This window comes from Beauveria bassiana, assembly GCF_000280675.1.
Source record: "Beauveria bassiana ARSEF 2860 unplaced genomic scaffold BBA_S00003, whole genome shotgun sequence".
NCBI lineage: Eukaryota > Fungi > Ascomycota > Sordariomycetes > Hypocreales > Cordycipitaceae > Beauveria > Beauveria bassiana.
The window spans coordinates 1,402,106-1,423,582 of record NW_007930838.1 but is presented as its reverse complement, the minus strand read 5'-3'; the positions used below and the strand labels follow the sequence as shown (position 1 = coordinate 1,423,582).

The 21,477-nt window shown below is 53.5% G+C and overlaps 6 protein-coding genes across 6 annotated transcripts; 2 read left to right on the top strand and 4 right to left on the bottom strand.

Annotated features, from left to right (window-relative positions):
• Positions 1-239: 239 nt before the first annotated feature.
• BBA_01675 (glycosyl hydrolase family 2) lies at positions 240-5,059 on the top strand (the record flags this gene model as incomplete). The annotated part of the gene is made up of 8 exons (XM_008596772.1): positions 240-302; positions 370-434; positions 495-624; positions 685-1,405; positions 1,890-1,924; positions 2,114-2,234; positions 2,289-2,953; positions 3,008-5,059. The coding sequence occupies 8 exons, from the start codon at positions 240-242 to the stop codon at positions 5,057-5,059; spliced, it is 3,852 nt and encodes a 1,283-aa protein (XP_008594994.1).
• A 246-nt stretch (positions 5,060-5,305) lies between these two features.
• On the bottom strand, positions 5,306-7,121 carry BBA_01674 (lactose permease; the record flags this gene model as incomplete). Its single annotated transcript, XM_008596771.1, has 3 exons — positions 5,306-5,419; positions 5,494-6,981; positions 7,047-7,121. 3 exons carry the CDS (start codon positions 7,119-7,121, stop codon positions 5,306-5,308), a joined length of 1,677 nt encoding a protein of 558 aa, XP_008594993.1.
• A 2,502-nt stretch (positions 7,122-9,623) lies between these two features.
• BBA_01673 (UPF0615 protein) lies at positions 9,624-11,188 on the bottom strand (the record flags this gene model as incomplete). The annotated part of the gene is made up of 2 exons (XM_008596770.1): positions 9,624-10,576; positions 10,642-11,188. 2 exons carry the CDS (start codon positions 11,186-11,188, stop codon positions 9,624-9,626), a joined length of 1,500 nt encoding a protein of 499 aa, XP_008594992.1.
• A 2,302-nt stretch (positions 11,189-13,490) lies between these two features.
• On the top strand, positions 13,491-16,958 carry BBA_01672 (uncharacterized protein; the record flags this gene model as incomplete). The annotated part of the gene is made up of 2 exons (XM_008596769.1): positions 13,491-16,668; positions 16,738-16,958. 2 exons carry the CDS (start codon positions 13,491-13,493, stop codon positions 16,956-16,958), a joined length of 3,399 nt encoding a protein of 1,132 aa, XP_008594991.1.
• A 1,385-nt stretch (positions 16,959-18,343) lies between these two features.
• BBA_01671 (60S ribosomal protein L23) lies at positions 18,344-19,267 on the bottom strand (the record flags this gene model as incomplete). Its single annotated transcript, XM_008596768.1, has 3 exons — positions 18,344-18,701; positions 18,807-18,854; positions 19,254-19,267. The coding sequence occupies 3 exons, from the start codon at positions 19,265-19,267 to the stop codon at positions 18,344-18,346; spliced, it is 420 nt and encodes a 139-aa protein (XP_008594990.1).
• Positions 19,268-19,900: 633 nt separating this feature from the next.
• BBA_01670 (UDP-galactose transporter) lies at positions 19,901-21,224 on the bottom strand (the record flags this gene model as incomplete). Its single annotated transcript, XM_008596767.1, has 4 exons — positions 19,901-20,343; positions 20,396-20,758; positions 20,820-20,910; positions 20,970-21,224. The coding sequence occupies 4 exons, from the start codon at positions 21,222-21,224 to the stop codon at positions 19,901-19,903; spliced, it is 1,152 nt and encodes a 383-aa protein (XP_008594989.1).
• Between the last annotated feature and the right edge of the window lie 253 nt (positions 21,225-21,477).

Genomic DNA, 21,477 nt, shown 5'->3' with positions numbered 1-21,477 from the left:
GCTATAGGTGACGCTTTGTATACGTAGGTGGTGATTATGTAAGGGCGCCTATCTATGCAGTCACCTGCCCAACTAGCAACGCCAAGCCAAGACGCTCCAGCGCCCGTGGTTTGATAAAGGGTACCTCCGTAGTGGTCGCGCCATCAACTACTCGCCATTGTACACCGCCGCCCCGCGTCGCCGCTCATGTTATGCCTTCAACAGACTTCCATGCGGCATAGTTGATCGATTTCATCATCATGACACGACCCAGAGGCTCCTCAGCGGGCAGCGAGGAGAGTGCTGGAGCAGCCAGGGAGCAGGTAAGGGGCCATTCGGCGCGAGCTCGCTTGAGCTCGCTTCCAGTAAATAGCTGACACGGCAGAGTAGGAACTGGGAAGCATGTACGACTATCTGGCCAAGATTATCCTCCTGGGGCCAAGCGGGTCGGGAAAGTAAGATGCTGCTGCAAACACTCCAAATGCGGTTCATAAGGGTAGTGCTAACAAGTCTAGGTCTTGTCTACTACATCGGTTCGTAAAGAATGAGTGGCGAGTATTGTCGTCGCAAACTATAGGCGTGGAATTTGCGAGCAAGATTATCAAAGTCGGCACCGGCGCCAGGCGCAAAAGAATAAAGCTACAGGTACGACAAGACCAAACACGACTGTTGCCTAAAACGTGCTGACGCGACTGACATGGGCAGCTCTGGGATACAGCTGGCACAGAACGATTTCGATCTGTTTCTCGATCCTACTACCGAGGTGCCGCGGGCGCCATCCTCGTTTACGACATAACATCACATGCTTCTTTCCGCGGACTACAACCTTTTCTCAACGACGCGCGAGCTTTGGCGTCGCCGAACTTGAGTTTGCTACTTGTCGGTAACAAGCTCGACCTCGCCAACGAATCTCTCGTCGACACGTCCATGCCACCACCCACGCCAAGCAGCGTGAGCTCTAATTCGACAATCACGGCGGGCGGCTTCGCAAGCTCATACTCGACGACAAACACGCAAACGACAACGAGAGGCAAAGACTATTCCGGGTCTTTGAACGCCAGCTCTGTGCAAAAAGCCACATGCGCACCGGAAGGCCGTGAGATTTCGAGCTCGGAAGCCACGAGATGGGCTAGCACACAAGGCATTTCTGTGGTGACAGAGGCCAGTGCTTTGAACGGAGAAGGGGTCGACGAGATTTTTGCCAGGCTGGCTCGCATCATCCTGACCAAGATTGAGCTTGGCGATATCAATCCGGACGACCCAATGAGCGGTATCCAATACGGCGATGGCGGCGCTTGGAACAACGCAAGTGATGGCGGCAGCATCAAGAGCACCATGACGGGTGCCACTGTTGATGACGGCGGTCTTCCCGGGCTTCGTAGGAGACGCAAGGGCAAGAATCGCAATCAGAATTGGGGCGGACTACGTGAATGGGAAGAAGTCTTTACTTTAAGCAGCAGACGACGAGGAGGCAACTGTTGCTAAGCAGTGCCACGGGCAGCAAGGGCATGTTTTGTAGAATGTGGGCAACGGCTTGATGGTGGACTTTTGCTATTCTACTGCATCCTGGGCTCCTTGTCACAAGAGAGTTCAGTCGATGATGCACGCATCGGCTTTTGGTCAGCATGGAGTTTTCGGAGTACAGTGATTTCATGTGTTGCTTTGGTTTCAGTTTGTGAGGCTTTACAGGAGGGATATCTTCTTCTTGACTCTGTAGGTACTTGCAGCCATGTTTATAGTGCATCGACCAGTCAATAATGAAGCATTTCGTTTGTCTTGATCAAGCTGCAGTCAAGCCTCTTGCGCGCACCGTCTGATGAATACTGCCAACGCTTATTCTGCACTCCACACACACTTGAGAGGCACTTTAGTGGACTGCTGTTTGTGCAGATAATACGACATTTTTATAGTGTCAGTTCCTCCCCCAGAGTTCCAAACAGCAGTGGTGATTTGCTCTATAACCGCGGACCCACTATAGCGATGTGCGAGCCCCATTCCAACTGGGGAGCTATTTAGTGGCCTCTCCAGCTCGGCCTCATGTAATACCGTCTTGACCTTTTCAATCACAGAATAAGGCCATGGCTGAGCCTGGCCAGCGTATTATAGCCCTTTAACATATTACTACAAGACCCAGTTGCAACGCTGCGGCGTTGACTGGGCTATGTTGTCCCTGGTACCTCTAGCGCTTCTCGCACCTACAAGCTACCTGCAAGCTACCTGCACGCAACCTCCTGCCCCTCTAAACCGACCCGACGGTTCGATGTCCCCGCCTACCCGTCGATAGTAAGAGACAGCTTGTCCCCTTCAAGTCGAGGTCGCCTGTCAGCTTTCTATTCTTTCAGCAACCTATGGCCTATTCAACAACCTCGCCTTGATATTCGTCCAGCGTCGTCATCTCAAGAGCGCTGCCCAGCCTAGCCTCGTACGTCTCAGCCGTTTTGCTGGCGATGCCCTTGCCATCATGGCCCCACGTACCGTCATCCCGATCGACAAGAACTGGCAGTTCAAGCAGGTCGATAAGCAAGGCGGCGACGGGTATCGCGCCGTGTCCCAGTTCCCGACCAACGTCCATCTGGATCTCATGCATCACAACCTCATCCCGGATCCCTTCATTGGCAAGAATGAAAACGACGTCCAGTGGGTCGGCGAGGCGCAGTGGGCGTATAAGACGACATTTGCCAGCCCAGAGGTCAGCACTGGCGCCAAGGCCATCCTAGCATTCGACGGTCTAGACACTTTTGCGACGGTGAATTTAAATGGCAGAGTCATTCTCGAGACCGACAGCATGTTTATTCCGGAACGTGTCGACGTTACAGCTCACCTGTCCCACGCCCGCGACAACGAGCTCGTCATTACCTTTGACAGTGCCTATCTGCGTGGCTGCAAAAGGGTCGAGCAGCACCCCAAACACGTCTGGAGCTTGTGGAATGGAGACAGCTCTCGTTTGGCAGTCAGAAAAGCTCAATATCACTGGGTATGTTTTCAGCTCGAGTTCATGTAAGGCCTCGGTGCTAACGTATTGATTGAGGGCTGGGATTGGGGCCCTACTCTTCTCACCTGTGGTCCCTGGAGACCTGTAAATCTCGAGGTTTACCAGTCTAGGCTGACTGATCTATATACAAGCATTGAAGTTGATGAATCTCTCAAACGTGCCAAGGTCATCGCGCATGCAGCAACAGAGGGGGATGGCGCGACGCATGTCCGCGTTGATGTGTCACTCGACGGCAAAGATGTTGCTTCTGAAACAATTCCCTCTACTGATATTGCATCGGTCACTTTTCACATCAGTAACCCCGAACTATGGTATCCTATTCGTTATGGCAAGCAGCCACTCTACACCATCAAGGCCACATTGCTTGCCGATGGCAATGCGATTGATACCGTGTCCAAAAAGATTGGTCTGCGCCGTGCTCGTCTTGTCCAGCATGAACTCAAAGACAAACCTGGCACCAGCTTCTTCTTTGAAATCAATAATATTGCAATTTTCTGTGGAGGCAGCAATTGGATCCCTGCCGACAACTTTATTCCTCGCATTTCACCCAAGAGGTATCGCGACTGGGTCAAACTAGTCGCCGATGGCAATCAATTCATGATTCGCGTTTGGGGCGGTGGTCTCTACGAAGATGCAGCATTTTACGACGCCTGCGATGAGCTAGGTGTACTTGTTTGGCACGACTTTATGTTTGGCTGCGGTAATTACCCCGTCTGGCCAGAGCTCTTGGAATCCATTGATCGGGAAGCCAGAGTCAACGTTACCAGGCTACGTCATCACCCTTCCATTGTCATATGGGCGGGTAACAATGAGGACTACCAACTCGCCGAGCAGGAAAAGCTCGAGTACGATCCCAAAGATATGAATCAAGACAATTGGCTCAAGTCAAACTTTCCGGCCCGTTATATCTACGAGAAAGTACTTGCAGACGTGTGCAAGGATCTTATCCCAGATGTGCCCTACCACTACGGCAGTCCTTGGGGTGGCAAGGACACCACTGATCCCACGGTTGGGGATATTCACCAATGGAATGTGTGGCATGGTTCACAGGAAAAATACCAAAATTTTGACAAGCTGGTTGGCCGCTTCGTTTCAGAGTTTGGCATGGAAGCATTCCCATCCGTCAAAACCATTGACGCCTACTTGCCACAGGGCAAGAATGATCCGGATCGCTACCCTCAGTCATCCACCATTGACTTTCACAACAAGGCCGCTGGCCATGAGCGTAGGCTGGCCCTTTATCTGGTAGAGAATATGCGATATGGCCCGGATCCCCTCGAGCAATACGTGTACTCCACTCAGCTCATGCAGGCGGAATGTCTGGCCTCTGCGTATCGTTTGTGGAAGCGCGAGTGGAAAGGTCCCGGTCGCGAATACTGTGGTGGCGCCCTGGTCTGGCAGATCAACGATTGCTGGCCGGTTACCTCGTGGTCCATCTGCGATTACCATCTCCGCCCCAAACACGCCTACTACACGGTCAAGAGAGAGATGGCCCCCATATCTATTGGCATGACCCGGCGTGAGCATCGTCATGCAAAGGACAAATATACACGAGTTCACATTGACACCAAGATTGAGATTGAGATTTGGGGCTCCAACCTAATGCTGGAAGACTTGACTGTCGACTGCGTGGTCAAGGCTTGGGATGTCGAGACTGGTGAGGAGACTTTTTCAAAGGCCGTCGCCAAAGCCATGGTGCTCCCCTCGAATCGCTCCACCGAAATCTACGCAATGGAGGTTCCCGTCAGCAAGCGAAACGCTGGTCTTGAGAGCCGCACAGTCGTGGCGTCGTACCTGGTCCGGGATGGCAAACAGGTTGCCCGCTACGTCAACTGGCCCGAGCCCCTCAAGTATCTGCACCTGCAAAAGCCCAAGCATCTCACGGCAGAGCTCTCGTCGGATGGCACGTCTGTCGCGCTCAAGGCCGAGGTGCCGGTCAAGGGCGTCGCGGTGGAATGTGAAGAGGACGGCGTCACGTTTGACGACAACCTGGTCGACATTGTACCTGGCGAGGTTGTCCACATTGGCGTCAATGGCGCATCACAAAGCACACTTATCACTACTCGTTACCTAAACATGTTGAGCTAGGTTATCAAAGACGAATAAATTATAAGATGGACATTGCATAACACAAAGTCATCTACATGGTCAAATTGCAAGCCTAACAGTGGATGCTTTATTGAAATGTTCTAGATGAGCATTGTGAATGATCAAGTTACACTGATTTTTTCTTTTACTTTCCGATATCAAGCAGTATGACTTGGGCTTGATCATGTACACTCCGACTCTGGCAAAGCAATCTCAACGTGTGACTACATCAGGTTAGCACCATCATCATGCTTCCGCGACTTTTACAACGTCGCCTTGCTGCGTGACAGTGAGCTTCTTCTTCGCAATCGATACTTTGACTGGATTTTTGGCTGCAAAAATCTCGTCCAATTCTTCGAGCTGCACTGTAGTTTAGTGTACTGGAGTTGACTAGCAAAGCGGGATTGCGAGTACGGGGAGAGGTGCGTGCTTACCGTTCGGCCCTTGGTTTCGGGCAAGACAAAATATACCCAGACGGTCATGATGGCGTCCCAAATGATAAAGATGATGTATGTGCGCCATCCAATCTTGGCCATGCTCACTGGCCAGGCAAACTGGTTGAGAAGGCTGGCCGCGTTGACGGCAAGATTGCCAAAGGCCATACCTTTGGCGCGTTGCTCAAAGGACAGCACCTCGACAATGTAAAGCCCTTGGAGAGGTGTGACGCCTATGGAAAAGACGGCGCCAAAAAGAAAGATCATGGCGAGGCATGCGCGGGACGCATTCGCGTCCGTGTAGATGGGGACGCCGTTGGCCGTCTCGCCGGCATAGGAAGCGGCGAACCGCGACGAGGCAATCGTCATGCCGAGCCATACGACAGTGCAGGCCGAAAAGGAAAAGAGGAGAAGTGGCCGACGGCCGACGCGGTCCACAAGCACGGCGCCGCAGCAGGCGCACACAAACTGTATGACATTGTTGATGAGGGTAATGTTGCTCTGCTGGATGGGCTCCGTGTAGCCGGCATTGTAGAGGACGGAGCCGAGAAAGTAGCTGAGGACGGCGTTGCCGAGCCACTGGGCGAGCGCGGCGACGGAGATGCTACAGACGAGGCGGTACGCGGCGGGGCGGTCGCGGAAGAGAGCGCTGTAGTCGTACCAGCGCTTGTCGGCGCCGTCGAGCCGCAGCGCCGCCTCGTACTCGCGCATCTGCAGGGCGGGCCACACAGACGCCTCGTCGCCGACGCCGTGGTAGCGGACAAGAAAAGAGCGGGCTTTGTCCGGCGCTCCGTGGACGTACAGCCAGCGCGGGGACTCGGGCAGCAGCGGGCACAGGACCAGGACGACGCCGGCGAAGAGGCACTGCAGCCAGGTGATGAGGCGCCAGGAAAAGGCGGCGGAGACGGCGAGGCTGCCGCGGGCGGCACCAGCGGCGAGAATGGCACCGGCGAGCCATAGGCAGTTGTAGATGGCGCCAACAACGCCGCGATATGCCGGGTGGTTGATCTCGACGACGTACATGGGGCCGGCTGACGCGGCGAGGCCGACGCCGAAGCCAAGCAGGAAGCGACCGCCCATGAACTGGCCGAGACCGTCGCGGTGCGGGGACGAGGTGGAGGTGCCCTGGACGACGGTGCCGATGATGACGAGGGCGGCACCGAGGGCCATGCCGGCGCGGCGGCCGAAGCGGTCGATGACGGGGCCGACGAGGGGCAGTACGGCGACGCCGCCAATCTGGTACATGGCGGCGACGATGCCCGCGCCGAGACCGTCGCGGCCCACGTCGTGCGTCGCCTGAAAGTCGTGGTTCTGCAGCAGGTTGTTGATGAGCGAGGCGTCATAGCCGTTCATGGTTGAGCACAGAAAGCCGACGACGGAGAAGAGGTAGACCATGACCATGCGCGGCGCCCACGGCCGCGGCGGCTCCTTGAGGAGCGCCTCGTGAAAGGCCTCGCTGCCGGAGACGACCTTTTCCTGGATCGGCGCCTGCGGGGACAACTTTTTTGTCAGTACGGACTGGTCAAAAGGTTGCGGGCTGGGGGTCAATAAACCTTTTCGGCATCTTGGCGCGCTTCTTCGGGCGTGGTCGGCCTCAGGACCACCTCTTCCACCTCGTTGCCGCCCATGGTGAGAGAGTCGTTGTATCTGACAAGGTGAAACCAGAGACCCCAAATCCTTCTTCCTAGGTCGAGGCCATCGCAGTCATTCGCATCAAGACACAGCGGAGGCGGGCCGGCGGCTCCATTAAATACTCGGAAGCAGCAAGCGTAGGATTTGTACCCCTCCCGCTTCCCACTTTGCTCGTGAAATAAATAAAGAGGCAAACGGTCTTTGGAGCTGCGTTGGGGGAAAGCTGACGTTGCAGAACCACCAATCCACTGCTGGAGCCAGAAGTATTTTTCTCCCGCGCCCAGCGGTAACAGGGGAGGGGGGCCCTTGGCGTATCTTATATTAAGCTAACCACCGCTTTTCCAATCGCAACGTCTGATGTCGATCTGTCTCTCTTTCTTCGGCGGTCGATTGCGGTTCAATTTCAAGAGACGATGCCGTGTATAACTAGTCAATTTGCCGTGCTGGACATTGACGGTGCAATCCGGGCTCCCCCTCCCCCCACAGTGCATTGGGTTGGCTGTATAGTCAGTGTAGACTAACTGGCTCAAGACATGTGAACCAGGCTGCACAATCCTTGGTCATGATCAATAATCGAGCGGCTCCTTTTTCGATAGCGTCTGGGGTTGCAGATTCATTAGTCTGGTTCTTCAGCAGCGGATCCGCCAACCAACCTTGGGAACCAGGGCTGGGCTGGTGTTAGTTCTTTGCACTCTGGAGAGTGTCTTAAGGAACGTGACACTCGAAATGGCTGCCCGTCCAGTGCAGATAATCTTACCAAGCATCACAGCTCGACACATTCGAAACCTCGGCGGGAGCAAGCCCTCGTGTGGCAATCGTACACACCAGTTGGCAGTTATCCCAGGACGCTACTTGAGGGCGCGATGCTACATGCCCATGGCGAATGAGCATTTAGCACCTACGCAGAGGGAGGTGGTCATGATGGAACTGATCTGATATTTTCTTACAGAGCGCAGCTTTTCAGCGCCATCGAGCTACCCACGGTGCCAAATGGGCTTCTGGCCACAATTAGGGTACTCGCGCATCGCTGCAACGGCGCTCGCGAAAAGCAGCTTTGGTGTCATCGAGTTCGGCAGAACCTTAATAGTCGCAAGCCCTGACCAGCCAAAAGCCAGCGTTCACTGGCCTACGAGAAGCCGAGATGAAAATTAACCGCCGTTACGAGATTCCTGCACTTGGTGGCACTTTGAGGCGTTATAAGCCCACCACGCCATTTCGGTACATCGCATCTACCCCAGCTTCGGGTGCCGTCTCCGGAGACTTATATTGCCGAACAAGGGCACCCTCATGGGCGTCTCGAATTCCAGCCGGCCTAGCACCTCGGAAAGACTCGAGTTTGCGCAGCAAACGCCATGGCTCTTGAAACCGTCTGCGAGCATATGCCCTTCACCATGTATCAAAGCTAGCTCAGGCATGCTGGGCACAAAGGTCGTACAGAAACTGATAGCTCCAACGAAACCATGCATGCCATCATTGGAAAATTTTGGTTGGCGTGTCATGCGGGAGTTCCGGTCGCCACCGGTAGCACACGTTCATGCGCGGGCAGTTGCACAATCAGCTACTTTATAGCGAGGAGGCATCACGCGATGGATAGAAAAATGTCGGAGCTCCTGGAGCCACGCCCGTGTAGGTGTGCGAACAAGTCGAAAAAGACGGGACGCGGACAGGCGTGGACTATGATGGCCCTTTTCATCTTGCAACAAATGTTTCAATCACCAGCGAGCCAGAGACCTGGCCCCGTAGATGGGACCAGCGCTCTTGGTCCGCCGCCCTGCATCGCCAGCCTACTCCCGTCTGCAGATACAAAACGTATCGCCGAGGGGAGATTCTGTTCCCCGCGCTCGCTCCCTCCAAAGAAGGTGCTAGGCGTTGTCGAGAGACTCGTGGGGGGTGGTCGAGTGGCCGTACAGGAGCTTCGCTGCGTTTTGTTTGTTTTCGTGCCCGTTGGAGGGGGTGGTCGCATGTCACGATTGGCACAGGCAAGAAAGGCGAACAGAATTGGAGAAGAAAAGGAGTACCGCGGTACCACCAGCAGTCTTACCTTTTCGGTCAGAGCCTTTGATAAATCATACATGATAGGCATCATAAACGGCTTCGCATCTTGCGTAGAGCGTGGAGCATCGTACCCCAGAGATATGATGCTGTATTTATTATGGTTGAAAGGTTGAAGAGAGAAAAAAACTTTGGCGTCAAAGTGAAGAGAAGTGCAGGTACCCACCCACTACGCCACTCCACCAAAGCTCCCTTGCCAGTGGTCCACACCAACCGAGCCAGCTTCAAGCAAGATACGGGCAGTCTTGTTCTTTCGAATACATGAATGTTGAATGTGATACGATCTTGTCTTTTCGATTGCCTAGTTAGAAGCATAGGTCCATCACTGCCCTGCGTAGTACTGTCCAGCATAATTACGTCGAGGCAATGACAGACTGAAATTGATACCAGTGCAGATACTTCACCCAGTTGGGTATTACATGAAAATTGTTGCCTTGTCACACAAATCAAATAGCTCCCGCCCGCGCAGCTTCTCCTGCATTTTCATACACCAGCTCTTCCATCTTCCTCTTGGCCTTGCCCAGGCTATCCTCGCCGACTCCCATTCTGCGCGCAACATATCTCTGGGCAACAATACCAATCGACAGAGAGAGCGTCTCTTCGATCCATTCAGCAACCCATTCCCGTGGATCAACAGCCCCGCTTTCAATAATATCTTGAATTTCCGCCGGAATCGACGAATCAACAGGTGCCTGCTCGTCGTCTCCCGACTTGGGCGTGAGAGGAGTGTTGGTGTCCAGCCAGCGTGTCCACTTTGCAGGAATGCCCTGACTCACGGTGGCGTATTCAATTTGATGGACCGGATCGAGAATAAAAATTGCAAAGGAAATGCGGCCGTCATCTTCGTCCTTGTCGGCCTTGTCCTCTTTGTCCTTTTCGGCGGATGCCGTCCGAGCAAACAGCGTGCCGTCGTCGTCCGTCTCGATAGCTTGTATGGCCAGGAATAGATCTGAAGTACGCACGGGGTTACTCTCACTCGAGTCTTCGGTAGCCCTGGCCTTGGCTTGCTCTACGCCTCCGTTGGCGGAAAAGTACTCTTCAGCGTAGCTCTCGGCGTTGGCTCGACAGAGCTTGGTGCCCTCCGTCAAGCCCTTGATCAGACCAAGCTCGCGGACAGATTCAGACTGGCGCCACCAGGGGCCATCTCGCCAGCCAGCATTGCTCTCGCGGGCTCGGCGAGAACCGCTCTCCTGGCCACGCTGGACGACCAGCAGGTCGCCACCCTCGACTTGCGACATGACGCGTGAGAAGACAGCATGAATGAGAGGGTCCATTGACGGATATCCAACGAAATCGTGTGTGATGTGAATAAGAAGGCGCTCGTGCGAACTAATTGGCGGGGCGATAGTGTTGAGGATGTTGTTAAAGGTTGGCAAGGCGCGATGACGCAAATCGTCACCTAGCATACTGTAATTAGGGACAAGGCTCGCATTCATGAATATATGAGTCCGGTAGACAGCTTACCATAGTGGCGAAGGGCGCCGATATCCAGACCCTTGAAGCCCCTTACCTGCTCAGCCCATTTCTTCGCGTCTTCGTTCTGCTGAACTTCCTTGTAAGCGGCCTCGGCCTGTTTCATGGCAGCGCTGGCTGTAGATAGAATACCACCCCACCAGCCGCCACCAGTTGCTGCGGGCTGCTGCTCCGTGACCGTCTTCTTCTCGGCATCCTGAAGCTCGGAGCTCGTAGCACTGGGCGTGAAGCTGGCACGCGCGCTAGCACTTCGGGCGCTGTCAGTCGACTTGCGCTTATCTTCGCCGGCTGGTACCCCGGGTGCCGGCCGCTTGCCAGCTCCTCCGAGGCGAGGCGTGTGTGGACGGGAGGTGGGCGGCTCGGAAGCGAGCTGCGACTCGAGATCGGCCAGGATGTCTTTGTCGCCGGCGGCCTTGGCAGCACCGGGTTTGGAGCTCTTGGGGCCCGTCTTTCCAGTCTTGGCATCGCCTCGGATGCTGGAGAAGAGCTCGTCGATGTTGTCGTCGGCAGCGGGAGCTTTGGTCTTTTTTGACGCCATTGTGGTGAGATGGATGATGAGTTGAAGCAAGTCTGTGGTATGACGTTGGGGGTCGATTGGAAGATGGGGACATGGCGTCGGCGAATACAGTAGGGTGCAGTTGTTGTGGGGTGACGAGTGTTGGGGCTACTAGCGGGCAGCTGCCGCGCTGAATGGTCGTCTGGTGCTACAGTGGGTCCAAGGTAATCCAACTGGGAGCATATCATCACCAAATCTCCATGCATTGCTGTTCAAAATGATCTGGAAGAACTGTAATAACAGCGGATGGCTGGCGAAAGAAAGGACGGACGGGGCTTCCAGCACCTGGGCACACTGGGGTGATGTTTGAAGCGCTGTAAGTCGACTATGAGCTATAGTGCCACTGAAGGTAGGGAATGGTGGGTATTAGGAGCGCCACCGAATGCTAAGTTTGCGTAATCAGTGAGAGAAAACATGGAAATAGAAGCTAGTTTCAAACTTTTACTGGTCTTTTTCCTATTGGCAGTTGATTTACGTCGATGATATACGACACCATAGCCTGAAGCAACGTACGCACTATAAGTCACACGGCACGAGCCAGTTTGGTAGGCAGTTAATTGATGTACTACAGCACGCAGAAAATATGCAGGATCTTAACATAGATAAAATACAATGAGTACATTACTAGCTGCTTAATTAGGTGAACAAAAAAAACACGCCGCTGTGACAAAGACTGTAAACTGCTTCGGCCTACCTATTTAAACTCTTGACAGGAGGCGGCCTAAAAGAGACTAGCAGGATTCGCTGGAAGCGGCAATCTAATTGGGCAGCTTCCAGATATGGTGCAGCATAAGGTAGTGTACCACCTAGCAGCAGGAGCCTGACGGAGAGCCTGGGGGGATGAGGCTACCGAGACCTCTTTTCTCTTTCTCTTTTCTTTTTCTCTTTTCTTTTTCTTGTTCAGTTACACGCAATGTAGCCAGCCGCTACTTCTAGGTTGTGGCCAGTCAAATCTTTCCGTCTTTGCCAGTGTAACGAGAGTGGCTGGTGCAAAATAAATACGGTAATACATCCGCTGTGTCGCTGTCCTGAGTTCCATTTTCGGGTGGTTGGCACACCAATTTGTGGATGCCATGAGCACCCCGTTGCCGGAGTTTGTCCACAGGTACCTACAGTTGTCACTTATTATTTACACCTCGCTAAGCGCCTATAGAATGCAACTGTCAGGAAGCATAGATATGCCATGAGAGAAATATGTAGAAAATCAGTATAGGTAGCCTAACATAATCTAGTAAAGTAATTTTTCTTCTACTTTTTTTGAATCCGGAGCCTCGATGGCGCAGCAAAAGTGTAGCGTGGTAGCTTAGAAGACTATAACTACTCTGAGGCACTGCAGGGTGAAATCTGGATATTTGCACTGCTTCGTTGGCGAGCCTCGTGAGGTTGGCTGCCGAAATTCAGTTGCCATTCGTGAGATCTGGAACAGCAAGAATAAAAAGTTGGAAAGGTGAAAGCACAACCGTCAAAAGATGGGCCGACGGGTTACCTAGGTAATTCTACGTTTACTCAAGCATCCCTATAAGATACCTAGGTGTAGGCGCTCCGTGTATGAAGAGATAGACATGGAATGTCGCTTGCCTAGGCTGTATTTAGTGTCTGCCGTTCTAGTCATGTACTTGAAATTTTTAGGGCCGCCAGTTAGGGCCTGTTGTGGTCACCTCGCAGGGCTGCCTCGGGCTGGATTCGAACCAGCGACGCCCCCCAGGCCTTCCATAGGTACCTTAGGTAGTAGGTAGGTACCCTAGCTCATGACCAATGAGCCACGGAGGCAGCACCTTTTGCTAACTCCCAGATGGTCGATGGGTCGTGGCGGTACGTACTCAAACAAGTGGGCCCCGGGAACCTTGGCTTATTCCAACCACGACACCTCGAGCAAAAACGATTGCCCAGGAGAACGAGTACAGAGCGCGCAGAGACACATCCCAAAGTCTTTGCCATCCGCCTCTTGCATCTTCCTTGCACTCGTCAGGCCCTTTTCCCATTATCGCTCTATATTCTCATGCTGGTTTTAAATACCGCCCATTCTTGTTTTCCCCCCAGTCCTTGACTGGCAATCTCGTCACGTTCTCACTTGCTGGCTCATACAAGCAAAAGCCCACACAACTGGCCGCCACCAGCCGTCACGCTTTTTGCGCCCCCAATCTCTTTACACCTTTGCTGCCACTATATGAACGTCGCTTCCTCCCCTCTTGTCTGTTTTCTTGTTGAATGATACCCTGCTCATCCCTGCCTTGATCTCACCTGCGCGTGCCGCTCATCCCAGATCCAGCCCGGCTGGCTGACCATGGAACGTGCCCGCAGGACTGCACCGATGCCTTCATCTCGTCGCAAGACAAATCCCGCTTCAACCTCCCCTCAATCTACTCCAGAGTCCGTCCCAGATCCTCTTCAGTCTGTGAGTCCCAGTCTGTCGAATGATTTAAATAGCCCGCAATCTGCACCACCTGCCCGGCGCTCCAGCAAGACTCTGCACCACAGCTCTAGCTTTTCGGCTCCCGGCTCATCCCGTTCCGTTCATCTCAGAAAGCGCTCAAGAACAATGGATGATTTTGGTTCTGAAAACGGTGTCGAGGACAATGACAGCCCTCATAAAGGCGGCCACACGCTTCGTCGACGCGCTCGCGTTGACTACACATTTGAGCAAATCGACGACGAGGTCATTGTCCCCAGCTCAACCTCGTCGGCGCGCACTAGGAAGCGCAGATCTGACAACAGCTACGACTCTGAAGAGGTAAATTTTCAGGATGTTGGCCGCAGACGTGCTTCGCTTGATTCAGACATGACTTCCTCTCGCCGTCGCAATCCTGCACGCAAGTCGTCTGCCGAGAGAGCCATCTACATTGAAGAGCCGGAAGAAGACGAACATGAGGTCCAGGACACCATTGAAGTTGTTGGTTCATTATCTGACGACGAAACTTCGGCTTCTGCAGCCGTCTCACACTCAAATACTAATAGCCAAAATTCCTTGCCACTGGATCCCAACAAGACCGCCTCTACAGAACCTGAGAAGCCCGCCACGGGTGAGCCCGCAGAGCAGGCAAAAGACAGCGCAATTGCCCCCAACGCCTCCAAGTCTGAGCCTGACGATGAAGACGGTGAAAAGTCTGTGGATCAGCTGCGGCAAGAAGCGGGCGCTTCTACGCCAAACGGCGCCGACATGAAGACAGCTGAGGTCGGTCAATCAGAAGTCCAAAACGTCACAACAATACCTGAGCAATTGCCGTCCAAGCAAATACCGGAAACAGAACCCTCTCAAGCGGACTCAAATGCGGTGTCAACGAAGGAGGAACCCGTTGACGAAACGAGGGCCGTGGGTGCCGACGCTATCCCTTCCACCACGACGGCTTCCAGTAAGACTGATACGGTCGAGGGAGCTGGAGTTCAAAGCAAGACCGTCACTTCTACTTCTGCCAATGAGCTTTCTGAAAAGGAATCACCTTCTGAAAAGGAAGCAGAAATGCCTTCCTCCCCGTCTTTGCAAATTCAGAAGCAGCTGGACGGCTCTCCTAATGGAGCTACAGCTGATGTGTTTATGGATCCCAACGCCAAAGAAGATACCATGATGCAAGATGTTGTCGATGAGGAGCCCAAGGATGAGCCCATGAAAGAAGCTCTACAGGTGAAGGCCACGGTAGAGTCCGCTTCACTCACGCCAGCCCCAGAAGTGAAGGTGATTCCCGCCCCCGTCCGGGCCAGCTCTGATGCTGCAACGGAAGCTGTCGGCGCCACCCAAGCCAAGACAAAGCTTCTTCCGTTCCAAATTACTGCGCCTGCCCCAGTCGTTGCGTCAAGACCTCAGCCGACCCCTGTCGGTCGTTGGTCTTACCTGACACCTTATGTTGATGGGGAGTATACTACGTACCCCGAGAAGAAGGAGTCTACGACTGAAGATGAGACGCCCCCCGAAGAGCCAACGGCTGAGGACAAGGATTCGAATGGCATGGAACCCATGGTTGAGGACAACGAAGACGTGCCGGAAGCTTTCCCTGCTGAAGCACCTACTCCAGCTCTGAATACACCTACTAGAGGCTCTCCAGTGCCCGAATCCATTGAGCCCACGGCGTCAAACTCGCCCGCTCCGGCTGCGGATGATGCAGAGGATGGTGACGTCTCTGATTCTGATGACGTGGAAGTTCGACGCTTCTTCCGCTACAGGAAGCTACGGGACCCGGAAGAGTATGTTTCTGCCGCGGAAAACTTTGAAGACATGACAACCGCAGAGTTGTACGAACTTGTCGGAGCTGTCAACGTGTCTCTGGTGCAATGGCAGACTGAGTGGACCTCTCTGGGCAAGATCGTGGATGATTATGAGAATTGCCAGCGGCGTAGAGTCGCCGACGCAAAATATGAGACGCGAACACGTAATCTTCATCAACACGGCGTCAACTACGAAGAGCCCGAATTCGTTGTCAAGGGCTACAAGGCCAAGGAAAGGGAGGTTATGAGCGAGACTCGCTACCTTCAAGGTCAAGATCGGATCATGGCAGCTGCATACGGTTTCGAATACGATCCTCACCCGTCCAAGATTGGTCGTCAAAATCCAGAAACGCAACAGGTCGGCATCATGACACGAGGACGCTCACTTCGAAACCAACCTAGGCAGACGGCAAAGGCGACTGAAACCGATGAAGTTACCGGTAAGCGAACTCGCAAGCCAGTTCAGTTATTCGATCCCGCCGCGCAAGACGTTAGCCGCAGCTCGACTCCAGCTCCGTCAAGAACCCGGCGGCGGAGAACTGGAAATGGCGACGATGACATGGTTACTTCTAGCTTCAACGGAGACGCCAATTCGGATGTAGATGAACCTCCGTCAAGAACGAGACGCCGCCGTGGTGGCCGTCCACTGACTTCTGCGCCTCATCTGGGTGACGATTCTGGTGCTTCGCAGGATGCACAGGATGCTGCTGACGAGATCGCGCGCCCAAGTCGTCGCGGTCGCCATCGGGCTGCCATCCGCTATGATGATGGCTTTCTCGAGCAAGAGGTGGAGGAAGAGCAGCAGCAGCAGAAGCAGCCTAAGCGACACCTCCTCACGCTCAAGATACCGCGCGGCAAGAACTTCAGCGAACCCTCGTCTGCCATCACCGACAATGGCGACTCGCGACCGTCTACCGCATCCTCCGAATCGAGCTCCCACACTGCCGAGTCGTCGTATTCCTTCCGGCCCAAGAGGCAAAAGAGATTTCGCGACGACCAGGAGGAGGCCGAGGCGGCTGCTCAAGGCCCTCCCAAGAAGCGCGGGCGCCGTGTTCCCGAAGAGGCGGCGCCGACAGCAGCGGCTATCATCCCCGCCGCGGACACTTCGCCTGCCGCAGCGCGCAAAACTCCCAAGATCAAGGTGGTTCGCGTCGCTCAGGCAAGCCGCACTGGAACACCCTCGTCTATTGGTGGCGATGCTGAGGAGCCGCGCAAGGATTATAAGCTAATGACCAAGTCGGAGAAGATGTCGGCTTCCATGAAGAGTATGATGAAATTTCCCATGATCCTTCTTTTCAACCCCAGGGTTACATTTCTAACATGTGCATAAACAGGTCGCTGGGCAAACGGTAACATGGCTGGCGCCGTCGAAAAGCGAAAAGCAACGCTCGCGGCGAAAAAGGCTGCTCAAGCAGCGGCCGACCAGAAATCGGGCACGACAACGCCCAAGGGCAACAAGGTGAAGCCGAAGAAGGAGGGCCCGCCCCGACAAGACTCGCAGCAGCCCTTGCCTCCGAGCACTCCTGGTGTGGGAGTCCCCTTCTCGGCCGCCTAAGTCATTGCGAATGTCGTTTTTTCTTTCTCTCTTTGCAGAGGCGCTGGAATATACAGGCTTAGATACATATGGCCACATCCAGCAACCTCGTGTATACAAACCGAAAGGCTGCTCATTTCGTCTGCTTCTCTTGGTTTTTGCCTGTTTTTTTGTTCTTTTCTGCGCTCATTTTTTACTTATCTCGGGCCGCTTTACGCGTTTTACGCGTTTCGAGAGCTCGACCCTGTGTTACTTGGTCCTTTTTTCCTTGCGTCCAGTTTATTTGTCCTCACGTTTAGCATACGAGCCGCCGCGTTGGCATTCATCGTGCCACGCCCTGCACGGTTCTGGACTGGCGTTTTTTTTTCTGCCCCAACGGTGGGCATTTCTTTTTAACTTGGTTGTGGTTTCAATGTCGACTTGGGTGATGGGGGTTTCTGTTTGGTGGCTTGACTCACGCGCAAAACAATATCGTCGCGGTGGTGAGAAACTTTGTGGACTTGTGTTTTATTTTTGGAATTGGGGAATAGTGAAATAATGTAACTAGGGTCGATTGCATAGTTTTGAATTCAGCGAAGAAAAAAATGTCTTCGAATGGCGTACGCGAGCGACGTGACGTGGTTAATGTGTGGCGTAAAATGCAGTTAAACTGGCTTGTTCTAGGTCGAGACTGGTGCAGGATCTATTCTTGGTCAGAGCCTTTAACTAGAAGGCCCTGACATGAGCAATCCTTCCAGATGAAGCCAATTGGGCTGAGATTCCGTGCCCTTTTCACGTATCAATGCGGAATTAATGCAATTGTTGATTCGACCCAGAATATTTTCTACGTTTTGGGCTGAGGCGTTCAGGGTAGCCCGCCATGGCCCTGGATCTTCCCGGCCGCACGGGTCGATGCCGACGCACTAACTCGGTCCGGAATCTTCAACGCCTATAGCTTACACTACACACTTGCGCGTCAGAGCAATACAGTAACTCTTGGAATAGAACACATGGAGAGTCGTCTTGTTACTTTGTTTTTGGTATTTCGTCATTGATGCGATATCTGGTATGAATGTTCCTTGCACGCCGCAACCACAATGCAGAGCCGGCAAAAGTCCCGAGAAACCACCCAGTAATTTCAACCCCAACTCTAGAGTAGAATAAAAAAAGAGAGAAAGAGGCCCAGCCAGGAATGCGTGAATACACTCCTGGCGCGCATCAAAAACCGCATTCGCGATTTATGCCCAAGAGATTTGCCAATGTTTCTCATTTTTTTTGTTCATGAATAGTGTAAAAAACATTTCGCCATTTACCCCTCCGTAGTATTTGCCGTTTTGAAAAAAAAAGTTGAACCCGACATTTCTTTTCATCCTCTTGCGTAAAACCCTCGTCCCCCCCTCCTAAACCAAACAAATCGCTTCCCCCGTTTACATGACGACGCCCGAGTTGGAGGCGATACGGGGCCACAGCTCCGCGGCCTCCTTGCCGACGGGGCCGGTGATGGCGGAGCCCTTCATCTCGCCCTTGGGGTTGACAATGACGCCGGCATTGTCCTCAAAGTAGAGGAAGACGCCGTCGAAGCGCTTCCAGGGCTTGGCCTGGCGGACAATGACGGCGGGGTGGACCTTCTTGCGGAGCTCGGGCTTGCCCTTCTTGACGGTCGCGACGACCATGTCGCCGACGCCGCCGGCGGGGAGACGGTTCAGGCGGGCGCCGATACCCTTGACGGCGATGATGTACAGGTTACGGGCACCCGAGTTGTCGGCGCAGTTCATGACGGCACCGCTAGTGAGCAGAGAGACAAAAAGGGTTAGCTTTTCGAGGAGGCAAGGTGGGATTTCGAAGGGGTTGCCATGTTATTTCGTGGGGGTTCGCGGCTTTAAAACGTACACAGGGAGACCGAGGGTCATCTTGAGCTTGCCACCGGGGGCACCACGGCTGCACGAGTTCTGTCAGTATTTCCGATCCAGTAGCAAATCCTTGTCCTCTTTTGCCGTGCTGCCCTGCCCGCAAAGACTGCTTCGATACGACGTCCGTGCTGCCTCCGTCCAAGACTAACAGCGACGCAAATTCGGTACGAGGGCATAAGACTGGCGTTTGGAAATTCAGTGGCATCAGCAAGCCGCCGCAGTCGTCGTGCAAAAACCATTGTCGAGGCAATGTCCGCGGTAAAGTTGAATTTTTCGTTGCCCTAGCCCATTCCTCGTCGTATCCGGCATCGTCATTTCGCCCGCGGATTTGTCGTTTTGAAAATCTCCCCCTCTTGCACGTCGGTTGCACATCTTTCGCATATAATGTCGAGGCAGGGCGCACCAAGAGGCCAACAGAGAAACTTACGAGAGCTTGGCCATTGTGAAGGGTTGTGTTGTGGCGTTGATTCGGGAATGTGGAAAACTTGCCGTGTGTCTGGGATTGCGGTCGTGATCGAGAGCTTCGCAGGCTTTCGGGGCAAAAAATTCCTGTGGGGTGAGAAACCCTATGGGCAAGCGAGTGTCTGCTCACGTGACGATAAGCTGATTTATCGAACCCTTCGTGGGGCGGGACAGCTCTGGCGCTGGCGGGTCAGAGGAATGGGTCCGTCGCTTTTGCATCAGCGGTCGTCACAGGGCGAATGATGAAGGACACCAAAACTGTCTGCTCACAATGAATGCATGTGAAATATCGAGTCTATTCCCAAATTATCATCTTCCAATTTATAAGTAACTACATTTTCGCCTCCGGGCATGAAGTAAAAAACGCCTTGATAACACAAAATCTTCCTCTCCCATTTCAGCCGCAATGGTGAAAGCCAATACGCAATGTTCAAAGCTACGAATATGCCTGAAATCTCGTCCTGGATGCTGAAGAGCTGACGCCGTTCCCTATGATCTTTATGATTTTCGCGGGCAGACCGCGGAATGAGCAAAAGAATGTGTACAATTTTACCCGCAGTCATACTAATCCGCTGCTGCTCCCATTACTCGTAAAATTGTCCTCGAGGCGCTTTATGAGTTGGCGGCATCGTTATTGCTCTTGGCGCTGGCACTCATGACGGGACGGTTGGTAGTGGGGAGGCTCATCTTGGACTGTTCCTTCAGTTGCACCTTGCCCCAAGTGTAGACGATACCACTGACGAAACCGAGAAAGATGGCAGAGACACTGCCAAAGGTAACAGGGGCATCGAAGAAAACAAGGCCGCTGACAGCAATAGGCAGCTTGTTGAGGGCTCCTACCATGGAGTACGTGGTCGAAGAAGTAACGCGAATGCACCAAGCCGAGCAGTACGAGATGAAGATGGCACAAAGACCCGAGTACACCATGCCGAGCAGAAGGTTGTTGCGAGTCTCAACAGGGAAATTGCGGGCCAGGTTCTCGCTGGACCAGTCCTCGATGAGGAAGGTCAGAATAATGATGATGGGAATGGTCAGGAAGTTGTTATAGAACATGGCTATAGTTGGTTGTCAGAAAGAAAGCGATATGATGACTCGAATCATACTTACTGTCCCAATCGCTAAAGTTCATCTTGCGTATCACCTTGCGCATACCGAGAACAAAGGTGGATGAGCAGAGAACGTTGAGAAACATCCAGGCATAGCCGGCATTCAGAGTGGACATGGCATCGGCAGATGCAGTCGCAGCGGATTGAACATCAGACCAGGCAGCAATGATGGAGCTGAGAACCATCATGCCAAAAGAAAGTAGGATCAATGAGGTGACCTGGCCACCAAACCACAAGACCTCACCGTACGCAATGACAATGATTGTAAGGTTCTTGAAGATGGTGTAGACGGGAACAGAGAGGAACTGGAGAGCCTTGGTGCCAGTAAAGATCATGCCCAGAAGCAGGAAAGAGATGGGCAACCCTACCAAGTATTAGCAACAGTCACAATTCTCAGTGAAGCAGTGATCTGCTTCTTGACTTACATTTCTTGGCCTTTTCAGTATCAAACGGTGCAAGAGTGGTGATGAGGCCAAGCTGCTTGCAGGCCAAGATGGCAGCGACGCCGACACCGTTCTAAAAGCAGCCAGTCAGAGTTTGTTGGGTGGACACACCAAAAGTGCAGTCCATCTTACCTGGATGCCCAAGTACATGAGGGGCATGTTGAACTGGGAGCCAGAGACGACATATTTGTTAACGACTGTCATACTGATGGAAGACAAGCAGTAGGCCAGGACGGAGAGACCAGGGCTTTGGTTGATCTTGTTCAGTGAGTCGGAAACGACAGCCGGGGCTTCACGGGCAGCAAAGGCGGGTGCGGCGGGAATGAAGCGCTCCTTCTCGCCATTGTCGCGGCCTGGATAGTAGTCGTCGCTCTTCTTGTCAGACATGATGGAGATGGCGTGAACGACGGGTGAAGAAAGGGCGGGTTGGTGAGTCCCAAGGAGAGACGCAGATGCGGCGCAGGGCCCTCCTGAGGTGGATGGGTGCGCGTTTAGAAGGCAGCCGGCAACGGCCAAGTACGAGCAGCGGGATCGAACGAGTGGCTACTCCAAGTGGCTGCAATGCCTATCTATGCAGATGGTTGAATGAGCGCAAAAGACCGCAGGGTTGGTTGAGTCGAACTTTTCGCAAGTCGCCCTG